The sequence below is a fragment of the Aphelocoma coerulescens genome, chromosome 20, assembly GCF_041296385.1.
Source record: "Aphelocoma coerulescens isolate FSJ_1873_10779 chromosome 20, UR_Acoe_1.0, whole genome shotgun sequence".
In the NCBI taxonomy this organism is placed as follows: Eukaryota; Metazoa; Chordata; class Aves; order Passeriformes; family Corvidae; genus Aphelocoma; species Aphelocoma coerulescens.
The window spans coordinates 1,446,511-1,459,680 of NC_091033.1; the positions used below are offsets into that span (position 1 = coordinate 1,446,511).

The 13,170-nt window shown below is 49.2% G+C and overlaps 1 protein-coding gene across 1 annotated transcript in view; it reads left to right on the plus strand.

Moving 5' to 3' along the window:
• SAMHD1 (SAM and HD domain containing deoxynucleoside triphosphate triphosphohydrolase 1) overlaps positions 1 to 10,130 on the plus strand; it is a 29,776-nt gene extending 19,646 nt beyond the window's left edge. The window contains 5 exon segments of the mRNA XM_069034077.1: positions 2,493 to 2,632; positions 5,293 to 5,382; positions 6,537 to 6,641; positions 6,958 to 7,095; positions 8,233 to 10,130. Coding sequence (XP_068890178.1) covers positions 2,493 to 2,632; positions 5,293 to 5,382; positions 6,537 to 6,641; positions 6,958 to 7,095; positions 8,233 to 8,355 — 596 coding nt within the window. The 3' untranslated portion in view covers positions 8,356 to 10,130.
• Positions 10,131 to 13,170: the final 3,040 nt, after the last annotated feature.

Here is a 13,170-nt window from a genome sequence, read left to right on the forward strand (position 1 = left end):
AAAGGAAGGCTGGGCAGAAAGCAAAGAACTGAGGTGAAGTTGTTCCTGGGCTGGGCCTGTTCCTGGGGGCTGGCTGGCCTGGTGGGTCCTGCTGTGACTGCCTGCTTACCTGTGGTACCTGCTGAGGAGCACAGCTCAGGGCAAGGACAGCAGGCTGTGCCCAGCCTCTCACAGTCTGCCACAGTAAGGAGCTGCTTGCTGGGACCATCTGTTCAGCAAGGAGGGCTGAACAGCAGGGAGAGTGATGTGAGGAATGTACCAGCATCAGATGTACAGTGGAGCATGAATGACGAGTATGTTCTCCTCTTAAACCTCCTTCCTGCCTCTAGTGCTGTCAGAGGTTAGGCAGATACTTAAGAGAGACGTAGGCAAGGATACTTAAGACGTAGCCAAGGAGGAGAGGGAAGGGTGCAGTTTGCTGTCCTCTCTGAGCTGGGGGGCTTTCTCTTGGGAAGGGCAGAGATTTTGGCTGGGGGGTGAGGGGCCAGGCTCAGCTCCTCGCCCTTGGGACCAGAGGTGAAATGGCCGGGCTGCTGCTGTGGGGAGAATTTGCTGCCACCGCGGAGTTCTGTCCTGCACTGCTTTCTCCTTACTGGGGGTGAGCTTCTGCTCTCAAGTGCAGCTGTTGAACTGGGACCTTTCCAACGCCCGACCTCACTGGGAAGAGGATCCCGTTCCCGGAGGGAGCATCTCCCGGCTGCGTGTGGCAGCTGCTTTGGGAGCCCCCCTGCCACTGCCCGGCCCCGCTGCTTTCTGCCGCTGCTCCGGCTCTTTCACTGCACTTTAACCCGACCCCCCGTGCCCACCGGGACACCCCGCGGCTCCTGCTACAGCTGTGGAATTTTCTGCTACGCTTTGTGTCTGCCACCCGGGCGCCCCCGCCTCTGCTGTGGCAGCCGCCGCTCCGAGGTTCCTGCTGCGCTCCATTCCGGCTCCCGAGCGGCACCCGAGGGGCCCGGCTGCCCCTGGGGCTTTGCCAAGGAAGCCCCTTTTCCATCCCTCCCGCCGGCCCGGCCGCCATTGCCGCGTGCAGAGGCGGCCGAGCTGGCGCCACAGCGCCCCCTGCAGGCGCGGGGGAATCCCCGCAGCCGCCCTGCCCGGCCGGGAGCCACCAGCGCCCCTGGCGGCCGCGAGCGGAGCTGCACCGAGGGGAAAGGGCCCGCGGCCGGGAGAGGCCGGCCCTGGGCTCTGCTGCTGCTCGTTGGTGCTGCCGGCGCTGCTGTTTGTGTGCCTTGGCACCCACACACACACCAGTAAAGAGCTGTTATTCCTTTTGCCGTAGCTCTGCCTGAAAGCCCCTTAATTTCAAAGTGATAATAATTCAGAGGGAAGGGGGTCACATTTTCCATTCCAAGGGAGGCTCCCGCCTTCTTTGACAGACACCTGTCCTTCAAACCAGGACGAGTGCTTGCAACCTGCATGCTCCTGAGGCTTGTTTCAGCAGTCCCTGGTGAGTGATGCTTCTGTGAAATTGTCCAGTTATGGACCTCTACAAATTATGATCCTCTGTGAGGTCCTGCAGCAGAAGGTTCTCTAGCTTTCTTCCATGGTGGGTGAAGAACCACTGTTGTTTTTCAATGTGTTCCCTTCTGATTTGGCAACAAGTCCTAGTTTTAGTAGAGGCTGAGACAGCAAAACATTCCTTGTCACCGCTGCTTTTGTACAGGGAAGATGTTCTTATTTTCCCAGCATTATCTGTTCTTTGTCTGAAGAGACCTGGTCTGTGGTTCCTCATGGAGAAGTTCCTGGCTTTGGTTGGCCTTGTCCATAAAACCAGTTGAAGGTGTTTTGGTACATGGCTCAGAGGTTGCTTCTGGAGCGTGTTGGGAGCTCCTCAGGCTAGTTGCAGCTCCGGGTGGACTCTTGCAGGGCTCTGCTTGCAGCATGTGTTGAAGGTGCCCAGGTGTTCCTGGTCAGGGATTGCAGCTGTGGGGTGCAGATCAGGCCAGCAGCAACCTGGCAGCAGCAGTCTCTTGAACAGCCAAAAATAACCTTTCTGCTCTGAAGCCACATCAAAAGAAACCTCTGTCTTGCTCCAACTGATGGTGGGAATCTTGCTCCATGTGTCACAGGAGGGGGTATTTTGATGCTGGCATTCAAAGTCTGAGAAAGCCTGAAGGCTTAATGGCCATTCTTTATTTTTTTTACAAGACAGAGTGTCCATGTCCTGAGCCAGTTAGTGCTGGAGTTCAGGATAGTCTGCTAAACAAAACTGGCTAAATAACAGGAGAAAGTAACTTCCAGTGAATAGCAAAATATGTTGCCAGGGTGAGAATTGAGATAGTTTTTCTGCCAACAACCATTGTGAATCTAATGATAATTAAGATTATATTGTGACATCTAGTTGTCAGACTTAGTTCAGTCATTCCCTGAAAGTGTCTTTCCTGAACCAGCAGTTTTTTCTTGTTGCTTTAACCTTTGGTCCTGCTTGTGCATTTTACTGCGACATTGGGTTGTGACATACCTAACAAAAATCAATGCAACTTTGGCAGACTGTATCTACCAGGAAATTCTGCACTCAAGTCATCCAGAACTGGAGGAGGCACGAGAAATTTTGCGTAAAGTAGAACGACGTGAATTATACAGGTTTTTAGGAGAGACTCGACCTGAATCGAAGAAGGAAATTTTAAAGGTAATGTCCTTTAGTGGAAGGTTCTGAATTCTGTCCCCATAAAAATGTTCTTGAAGTTGCTGACCATCTATTTATCGCTATCTCCATGTGTGCTTTGTTTGGTTTGAGGGGTTTTTTTTTTATTTGCTGTTCAAAAAATGGAGTCAAAAGTTGTCCTCCCATCTTTAAGTAGCTGAGCCATAAAACGTATAAGAAATTGGGAAAAGTTTTATCTACAAACAGTCAGAAGAATGGCAACAGGTGGAAATTCAGAGGCTGATTATTGCAGAAATATTTTCAGGGAAAACTTTTCTGAAAAATACAAAATTTTATTGAAGACTGTTACAGTCCAGTAATTGAGAAGGTTATTACATCGTTTGATGTTCATGAAAATTTCAAAATAATAAGGAACACATTTGTGTTCTTTGCTTTGAGAATAGACATCAAATTGAGTAATAGCTGCTGAATTTCTTGGTGTTAAATTCTATACTAAGCAGGAGCATGCGTGTACTTTTTCCAGTCTTTTTCATGAGTGCTTTTCGAAGCAGATCACAGTTTAATTCCTGTTGTCTTATTTGAAAATAATGATATATTAGAGCTCACTTCAGCTGGCTCAGCTCTTTTAATGTGCTGTGCTGTGTTGTCAAATCATCAGTTATTTATGCCCCAACTTCAGCCATAACGGTGAAAGTTTTTTATTCCGGATTTCCAGAAGTGGATGTCTGTATCTAGAAAGCCTTCATAAGAATAATTCAGCTCTTTTAAAGAATGAGGCTAGAAAAGGACTACTAGATGTTGCTGTTCATCTTTCTGTTTGAAGAGAAGGTTTGCTTGTGTTCTTTGTCTAAGAAAAAGTAGTGTTAAGAGATTCTGTATTATAAAAACAGGAGGAAATAGGTGAAAACAAACATGAAATGGTTGTACATCAATTGTCAAATTTCTGCCCTTCTGAGGAGAAGGTTGGGGTAGGTGGCCCAGCAAATAAAGGAGACAGGTGTGAGAGCAAATGGTATGAGTTCCACCTTTAAACAGTTCCTTTTAGAAGCTTGGTTGATGAAAGGAAAAACTCTAGTTTTGAAAGTCCAGCCAAAGGCATTGAATCTTGGGGTATCCAGGCTGTTGTTTTGAAGGGAGAGTGGGTCCCTGTTGGTGCTGTAATTATATCCAGCCAGTGCTTTGCAGCTCTGGGTACACAGCTGAGGGGTGGAGGGAGGATGTTTCCTCCTGTGGTGCCCATGGCAGGAGTGTCAGAGGCTCAACCTCCTCCCAGGTGCTGGAGGGGAGCAGTGGCTGCAGGAGACAGAGCTGTGTCTGCTCTGCTCCTTCACACACCACAATGCTATGTTTGGAATCACAGAATGGTTTGGGTTGGAAAGGACCTTTAAAGGCATCTAGTCCAACCTTCTGCCATGGACAGGGACACCTTCCACTAGACCAGGTTGTTCCAGCCCTGTGCAATTCTGTGATCCTCAAGCTGGCCAGAGCCAGGGGAACATCCCAAACAGCTTCAGAGTTCTTAAATTCAGGCTGAGTTTCCAGTTAATGCAAACTGGAGAGATAACTTCAAAACAATGCAAGCAAAGAAAGGAAGTGAGTTAACATACATTCTGATACAGGGTAGAAATAGTTACAGACAGGCTGCCTCCAGCCAGGTCCCTCCTGGCAAGGTTTTCCTCCAAGCTTGCTCTCAGTCTAAATAAACCTTTCCTTGGCTTCTTGAGTCACTACAAACCACACACATGCCTCACCTTGGCAATGTGTGTGATTTTCTGCTTGTCAGTCTCCCCATCTCTGCAGTGAACAAGTCAGCAGCAAAAAAAAACCCAGCTGCTCCTAGCTGAATTCCTTCCCTCCTGGACAGTCCTGACTGCTCTGTGCTGCCTTCCCATGAGTCTCAGTTGCTCCCAGGAAATCTTGCTGCTTCAAATCTTGCATCTTCCCCAGAACACAGCAGCCCTGAATAAAGGTCACAGCCTTTGAATGAGGACTCAGGCATTTCAGTGGTCAACTGTTCTCCATCAAACCATGTTCCCCTGCTTTGCTTTAGCCTAAGTGTCAGCACAGAATATTCCCTTGGGGCCAAAAGCAAACAAAACCCCTTTGTGGGTTTCAGCTTTTGTGGAGTACTTCAGTGGAGTACTTTTTGTGGGGTTTTTTTTTTGTGATTGTCTGCTTCTTGTGGTTTTTTATATGTTTTGCTGTATAGATATACAAGCTTTATTAGAGGGTAAGATTCTGCAGGTCTTCATTTAAAAAGTTCAGTGAAAATGTCTAGTATTCAGCTTTGGGAACTTATTGCAAAACATTTGTATTGGTAAAGTAGTTGGTTGAATGTACTTATTTTCTGTTTTCATGCTTCAGCATTCTGGATGATACACTCCTACTCTCCCCCTGCCCCATCATCAGGTGTAAAACTTTTCCTCCACAGACTGGCAGATTTTAGGTCTTCTCAATTGCATAAGCTTAGTTTGTTTCTAAAAACTGCATTTTGTACTAATGGCTATGGTGTACAGTAATTCAAACAACCAGATTGCTGCAAGAGTCTTGTCAAGCTGTGAAGAATTGAAAGCTTTAGTTTAATCACATATTGTGTCACGTGTTGTGTTGCCTTGACCTAGACCTGAGAGGGCATAAAAGTAATCTGAGTTACTGAGTTAATCTTTTGGTTTGGTTTCTTTCAGAGTAATAGCCTGGCAGAAAGCATTGCTAATTCCAAGCCAGAGAAGGACCCTCCAGATGTGGAGCTAAAGGCTGAGAATTTCATAGTTGATGTAAACACCTCTCAGAGCGGGTTCCAGTAAAAACTTCTCGATCGCAGAGGGCCTTGTGTACCCTGGTGAAAGAGCAAACCCACAGGGTGTCTGTAGCTGCAGTCCTGGTTCAGCCTGAGGGTCTGAGGGCTACGAGCTTCCCGTGGGAGGTTTGCTGTGGTGGGAGGGTGTCGAGCAGGCAGTGGGCAGCCTCACTGGGCTGTCATCTGTGACACTGCTCCTGGTGACAAATGGGCTTTCCTGTCACTGTCCTCCCTCCAACAAGGAGCAGTGGAGAAACCTGTGGGGTTTGGGACGTGGGTGTCAATGGCAGCAGCCTGGGGACCACTGGATGGGTCAGGAAGGCAGAAAACCTGCAGGCCCAGTGGGAGTAAAAGAGGCACAGTGACGTCCAGGCTCCTGGTGTTGCACACCTGATGCCCAGCAGGCACTGCTGGGGTTTGTCTGCTGCACAAAGCACCTGCTGGCACAGCTCAGTCTGCAGCCAGCACTGGTGGGAGCCTGAGACAGAGGAGGGAGCTGGTGCAGTCTGCAGGTATCACACAGCTTAATCCCTGTTCTCAGTTCATTCTGGGAAGAGTGAGTGGCTTTCCATAGAGTGTATCACGAACCACTCCTAAAGCACCCTTGTGTTGAAGGTTTACTTCACTGGGCAAGACTGTAGCAGTTCACTGAGCTTTAAAAAATTTGCCTGGGCTTTTCCCGTCCCACAAACTGAAATCGTAGAGAAGTGGGTCCCTGCTGAGCACAGAAATGTTGGGGTACCAGGCCGATGTAAATAATGTTGTCTAAACCTCATGTTTATAATTGTAAGCTCTGCTGCAGCCTCTGTGGGTTGTGTGTTTTGGGGAGGCCTAGGCTGGCAAGGGACCAGTACACTTCCAGTCCTGGAAACTGGAATGTTTCCAAGTACAACTGGGAGCTGGACACTGTAAATGTGAATATCCACCTGGCAGCATCAGAGCAAGAGGGGGTGGAAGAAAAAACGCAAAATACAAATATCAGATTGGTTTTTTTAAGTAATAATTTGTTAATTACTGTTCATTTGATTACTGTAACTTTCAGGAGTAGAGTGTGTGTGGCCTTTTGTATTTGCCTTTAGTTTTCTCACAATAAACATTAACAAATGCCATTTTCTTTGTTTTACATGGAAGATTATCAACATGGATTATGGAATGAAAGAACAGAATCCAATTGATAAGGTTCATTTCTATTGCAAGGCTGATCCTTCCAAGGCAGTCAATATCAGTAAAGAACAGGTAGGTTTCTACTTTCCTTCTGAAAAGCATTTTCACCACCTGTGATGGAGGTGATCACAGTCCTGCGTGGTTGTTCTTGCAGAAGTTGTGGAGACGTGGTGGGATCCATGGCCTTGCAGGTCTTCAGGGTGTGTTGTACTATGACAATCTGGAACCCTGACAGCCTTTGCATATGAACAGTATTTAATTGGAATACACTGGGAGTTGGAATATCACAATTGCTTTGGATTAAACTCATGGATTGTAGTGGGGCTTCTTACTGCTTTCCTTTTGTATTCCAAGAAATATTAAAGCTTTTTTCTGTTTTATTCCAAAGGTTTCAAAGTTTTTACCCATAATATTTATGGAGCAGGTTGTCCGGGTTTATTACAAAAGTCAGGATCCAGATGTTATTTCAGCTGCAAAACAGTACTTTATTCAGTGGTGTATGGAGAATGATTTCACCAAACCACAGGTAACAAATTCACTTATTATATTTCTTATTTAGAACTCTTCATCTTCGTCCATAAGTTTGCTTTTTCATTAAAGAGTTTGACATTCAGGCCTTGCCTTTGTGGCAGAGGCACTCACTCACCTAACCCCTGGTTTTATCACGGCTCTCACCTGGGGGTGCTTTGGTTTCAGTGAAGTAGTGCTGGAGACCTGAAAGTACCTATAGGATTCTATAGGATCATAGAATCATGGAATGGTTTGGGTTGGAAGGGGACCTTGAAGATCACCTTGTTCAAAACCCCTGCCATGGGCAGGGACACCTTCCACTAGACCAGGCTGGGGAAAGAGCTGCATCCCCAAACACGAGAGGCCACCCAGGAGATGAGTGTTCTTAGGTGGGGATACAGGCATGGAAAACTGTGTAAGGCCCATTCTTAGGTCATTCTGGCATCTGTCTTTTAGAGCAGTTAATTTTAGAAGGGTCTTTATACCAATGGATCAAGCAACAGCTCTCCCTCGTTGTAGAGTGTGGTTGTGTCCTGTAAGCACATTGTTCTGGCTCAGGCACATCCACCCTGCGGGGCCTGGCGTGCTGCAGAGCACAGCAATGTGCATCTCACCAGCTGATTTCTGAGCTTAGGCAGCTGATGGTCTGTGTTGGCGATGCCTGAGCACAGATTAACACCTGTATCTGACTGGGATGAGCCCCACTGCCTCAGTCCAGCTGCTGTACCAACCTTGCTTGTTTTAGACAGTGCACGGCACATCCCAGCACCAAGGGTAGCTCAACTGCAGCAGTGTTAATGAGGTGCTGTGGTGAAGTCAGAGGACACACTCTAACATTTCTGTTTGTAGGCCAGTGGCCAGGATACAGCCAGTTGACTTTCCAGGTTTTCTGGTAATAATTTAGGAAGGACTGGACTGCCAATGGTGATGCCTCCTTAGGTAGGCAGGGCACTTTTGTCTCCCCACCACTGACTGCAGCCAGTTTCCACCCCTGGGATATACAGTCACAAGTGTTTATTGATTTACAAAGATTCTGGGACCTTGGATTGACTTTTTCCTGTTAAACCTGAGAGTGAGCCGCTTTTCCTCTGCTTTAGAATGGAAAACAAAAGTGAATGTACCATCATTAGTGTTTCCTGACTTCTGATACTAGGATAGTGATGTTGTTGCCCCTCATCTAACTCCACTGAAGAAAACCTGGAATAACATGACAGATGATGAACACACGAGAGCCTCAGAACCCAGCTGCAGACAAAGGCTTCCTTTTGATGAGTAACACGTTTCTTTTTGGCACTATTCATTCAGTCTGCTTCCTCAGAAGATGAGTAAATTTGAGCATCAACTCTTCTAAAAGCTGGTTGGATGGACTGGAAGAATTCACAGACCAATGCAGAATGCATTTTACAATACAGAATGTTTTAATGTAGATACCTAAAGTGCATAGTCCAGATGGACTTCTAAGAAACAACTTATTACAAGAGAATAAACTCAGTTCTCATTTGTTTTTGAATGTATTGGCACTGTGTAGCAAGAGTAACTTTAAAAATTGCAATTCATTGTTATTACAAGATTTTATTGCTCCGTCTTGTCCTGATCCCTTCCTTAGCTGTGCTGTTGCATGATTTAGCAGAAAAAATCCCTGCCCAGGTTTGATGCAGTTTTTTGGGGGGTTGGGGTTTTCTTAGTGTCTGAGGAAGAGGGGGATAAGTACACTTCTGAAAATAACAGTGGGGTGAAGAAGAAATTACCAAAGGTGGCATCATCAAAATCAGCAAAATTAATTTCATGGAAAAAAAAAAGGAAGGGAGAGGGGAATCTCTTGATAATCAAAGCTTATTTTTCTGGTATTCAAAAAGCTGATGCAGGCCTCTTGCTACAAGTGACCACAATTTTTATTGAAGTAACAATGCATTGCAGTGCCATGCAGCCTTTTATTGTTTTATTGTGTATTTTTGATACATAGAATGTTATATTTTTTACTGTCTGTCCTGCAAAGACTGCTCAGGAGGCCTGTGGTGTGAGTGGTTGCAGGACAGCCTAGCTGCCCAGGTGTTTGCCAGGGCACAGGTGTGCAGAGGGGGCAGTGCCAACAGGGTTCTGCCTTGGCTCTGCTTTACACTGTACTGGGCAGACAGGCTCATCAGAAATCCCTCCATTCTTGTATCCCTGCCCTGTTCTCCTGGGTCTCCTGGCCGTCCCTGTGTCATTTTTCTGTCTCTTGTAGATCTGCGAGGGTTCTAATGGTTTTCCTGTACTGGCAGTACTGGTTTGAGTGTTCTGAATGTCTGTCCTGTTGAACACGTGACTGAGGAAGACAATTTTCCTCTCATCTTTTACTCAGGTCTAAGAGGAAGGCTGCTTTCAGTACATGAAACCTCAAAGCTTGAAAGAGTCTGACCACAAAACTAAAAACGCAAAGTAAAAGGTTCAGTAATGCTCAGGAATTGGAGCGATCTGTGGCCTTTATATGTGGAGTGGAGAGAGAGGTGTTGAGCATCTGGCTCAGGCAGTCAGGTGTGGGTGGCCAGGGCAGGTCCTGAAAAATAACCCAGTGGGAAGGTGCTGTGAGAGAACTCCAGAACTCCTGTCATGTCTCTTTCGCCCTTTTTATCCTGGGAACTGATGCTGTTAGACAGAGGGAGGGAGAATGGGTATCCATGTACTTCTGCTGCTGCTTATGTATCTGTGCTCATGTGTCTGAAGGTGTAACCTCTGGTGTTCCTGTCTAACAGTATTTCAGACCTGCAGGTGAACCAGGTAACTGTTACAAGGGCTTGTGACCTCTTTAAAAGCTTTTAAAAAATTTCAAGAAACAGTATCTTAGACTGAAGACATTTATATCCCTTGTCTGCTTAATATAATTTTGATATACTTTTGTTATTGTTGATTTGGTTTGTTTTTAATCTGTTACTAACTGTGCACTTTATACTTGGGAAAGATCTTTTGCTTATGTTAAATCAAAAGTTTATACTTAACATTAGGTTCTGAGAGCATTTCTTTTCTCAACATGTTCATCTGAGCCTCTCTGAAGAATAAATTTATAAACTATGATTTTACAATTCTTTTAAAGAATTGCAGTGTGTGGCCTTTACTAAAAACGGTCAAGGTGTTCCTACCTGCTGCTGGTGGAAGAGCTTCCCTCTGGAAGAGGTTCTGGGTTCACATCTCCTCGTGGGCAGTGGGGTGGGCACAGCGGGGCCGGGGCTCAGGGAGGATCCCACCTGGCCCTGCCATGCCCTGGAGAGCGGCCACCTCCAGGGGCCAGGGAAGCTTGAGATGCTGCTGCAGCTGCTGGGGAGGGGAAGGGAAGGGGAGGTCATGCCTGACCAACCTGGTCACCTCCTCTGCTGAGATGGCTGTGCTGGGGGCTGAGGGGAGAGCAGTGGTGTTGGCAGCCTCAGTGAGCTGCCCAGCGGGGTTTGGGTGAGCAGGCAGGGTTGGACTAAAGCCTGGCTGCAGGGCTGGGTTCTGAGTGTGGTTATCAGCAGCACAAGTCTTGTGCCAGGGGTGGTGCCGGGGCCAGTTCCAGAGGTCCTTTACTGGTGGATAGGGTCCACCCTCAGCACATTTGCAGATGGGGGGCCGTGGCTGGTACTCCAGAGGGATGTGCTGCATCCAGAGGGTTCTTACCAGGCTGCAGAAAGGGTCTGACAGGAACCTCCTGACGATCACCAAGAGGAAGTCCAATGTCCTGCATCTGGGAAGGGTAATTTCCTGCACCAGGTTGTGTTGAGGCCACCCATCGTGAGCCAACAAATGGACAACAACTGCTCTTTCAGCCAAGTGTTCCAGTGGTGTCCTGGGCTGCCTTAGACTGAGTATTGTCAGCAGGTACAGAACCCTTCTGCTCTGCTCCACACCAGTGAGGCCAGCCCTGGAGTGCTGGGCCCAGAGCTGGGCTGCCCAGTACAGGAGACAGGGACAGACTGGAGAGAGTCCAGCACAGGGCCATCAAGGTGATGGAGGGACTGGAGCATCTCTGCCATGAGGAGAGGCTGAGAGAGCTGCGACTGCCCAGCCTGGAGCAGAGCAGGCTCAGGGCATCTCCTCCCTGTGGACAAACACCCGGGGGGAGGCTGCAGAGGGGATGGGGCCAGGGACAGCCCCAGGGGCCACGGGCACAAACTGACACACAGGAGGGGCCCTCCGAGCTCAGGACACATTTCTGCACTGGGAGGGTGGCCGAGCACTGGTGCAGGTGCCCAGGGAGGTGGTGGAGTCTCCATCCCTGGAGAGACTCAAAAGCCACCTGGACACATCCTGGGCAGCCGGCTCTGGGTGGCCCTGATGGAGCAGGGGGCTGGGCAAGGTGACCTCCAGAGGTGCCTCCAGCCTCACCCAGCTGGAGATCCTACCCCAGTGCTGCTGGCAGAAATATGAAATGGGCCTGAAGTCAGGGGCGAGGGGTGAGGCAGTGCTGGGAATAGGAAAGGGTCCTGACAGACACGAGGGTGAGATTCGCAAGGGGATGGTGCTGTGCAGCCACTTTGGGCAGGGAGCATTGAGTGGCACCAGGGCACAGAGGCCAGGTGCCCTGAGTTGGGTGCCCTGAAGGGCTGCAGTGGGCTCCAGGCATGTGCCACTGGGAGTGTCCAGGGCCGTGTATGGGCACTGGGCTGGGGAGGGCTCTGTGCCCCTAAAGGCACCTGGTCAGAGGATCTGTGAACAGTGAGCCAGCAAGCCAAGCCCCCAGTCATGGGATAAGGGAGGTGAAGAGGTTGGACCTCATCAGTGGCACCTTGCCTTGAGGAGAGTGTGGGGAGCAGGAGAAAGGTCTTTTTTTTTGTCTGAGAGGACTCAGAAAAGGAGGAAGACAAACCTCCTTGGCCCAGCTAACTGGTGGACTGTCAAGAGGCTACAGGCAACCAGAACTTTGCTGTTGGTCAGACTGTAACCCTGGGGGTCTGGGATAGTGGAAGGGGTCAGTGGCACTCTGCAGGTGGAGGAGGAGGGAGATGTGAAGGGGTAGAGAGAAAAGGGATATGAGAGGACTGTGTTGAAAATAGGGCTGGTCAGTGTAGTGTCTGCCTGAGCCCTGCACCGTCCTCTCTGTCTTCTTAAATCCATTCTTACCTATTTCTCCGTGCATGTCCCAGCCTGTGTGGATGTGTGCTGCAAGGAGTAAGTGCCAGCTGGTGGAGAGATGGGCCACGGGAGATGGCATCAGCAGGGAAATGATGGGTGAGGTTCAGCACAGGAACTCTTGGGCTGGGAGGGTGGGTGGGTGTGTGTCGGGGTCCCTTCCCCGCCATGTAGCCCCGGGAGCCCTGAGGGAGGCACGGGGTTTCCCTGCCCCTGCTCAGCCTCGTTCCCCATGGGTTGGTTTGTGTTCCCCTGCGCGGGAAAAAGGCGCTCGGGTGCTGACTGTAAGAGTCTCTCGGCAGAGCCCGGCCATGCGGCTGGGGAAATAAACATCTCTGAAACATCTAGCAAGAATCTGTCTATATATATTTGTTTTCCACAGGACTCCTGGTTTGATATAGGTGTTACAGTATCCCCACTGTAACAGGTGTGTACAGCACTGCAGGCTGGGGCTCCATGGGATCCAGGCCTCACAGAATTGCAGGTTTAGGCACAGGAGCCAACATCAGGTGAGGTCATGGGGTGATACTTCAGCTGGATGTCCAGGTGTGCTCCCACAATAAATACATCAAATGTGGTCAAACCAGACAGGCCCTTGCTGTCCTGTGGAACCCCATGAACCAGCCCTGCCTGGAATCCCCCTGTGGGGCTGGTTCTGCTGCTTGGACAAGGGGTGGTGGACGCGGAGGAGGAGACCTGGCTCGGCCACCAGGACTGAGAGGCTAAACCCTGTCAGCTGGGCAAGAGGCAACAGGTGGCAGGGCTCTGGTGGGAAGGGCTCTTGTCATCCCCTCCTGAGGAGGAAGCCCTGGTCCTCACAGGGTGATGGACAGAGGGTGTGGACCCTGCCAGAGCGGGGATGGGTCCCTGAAGCAGAGCCCCGAGCTGACCCTCCACTCTTGCTGTGGCCATGCAGCCCGGGCTGTGACAGGACATGGCCGGCACTGTCACAGCTGCCGGCCTGCTCCCCACCACGGGTTCTGCACACCTTCACAGAGCCATCCAACGC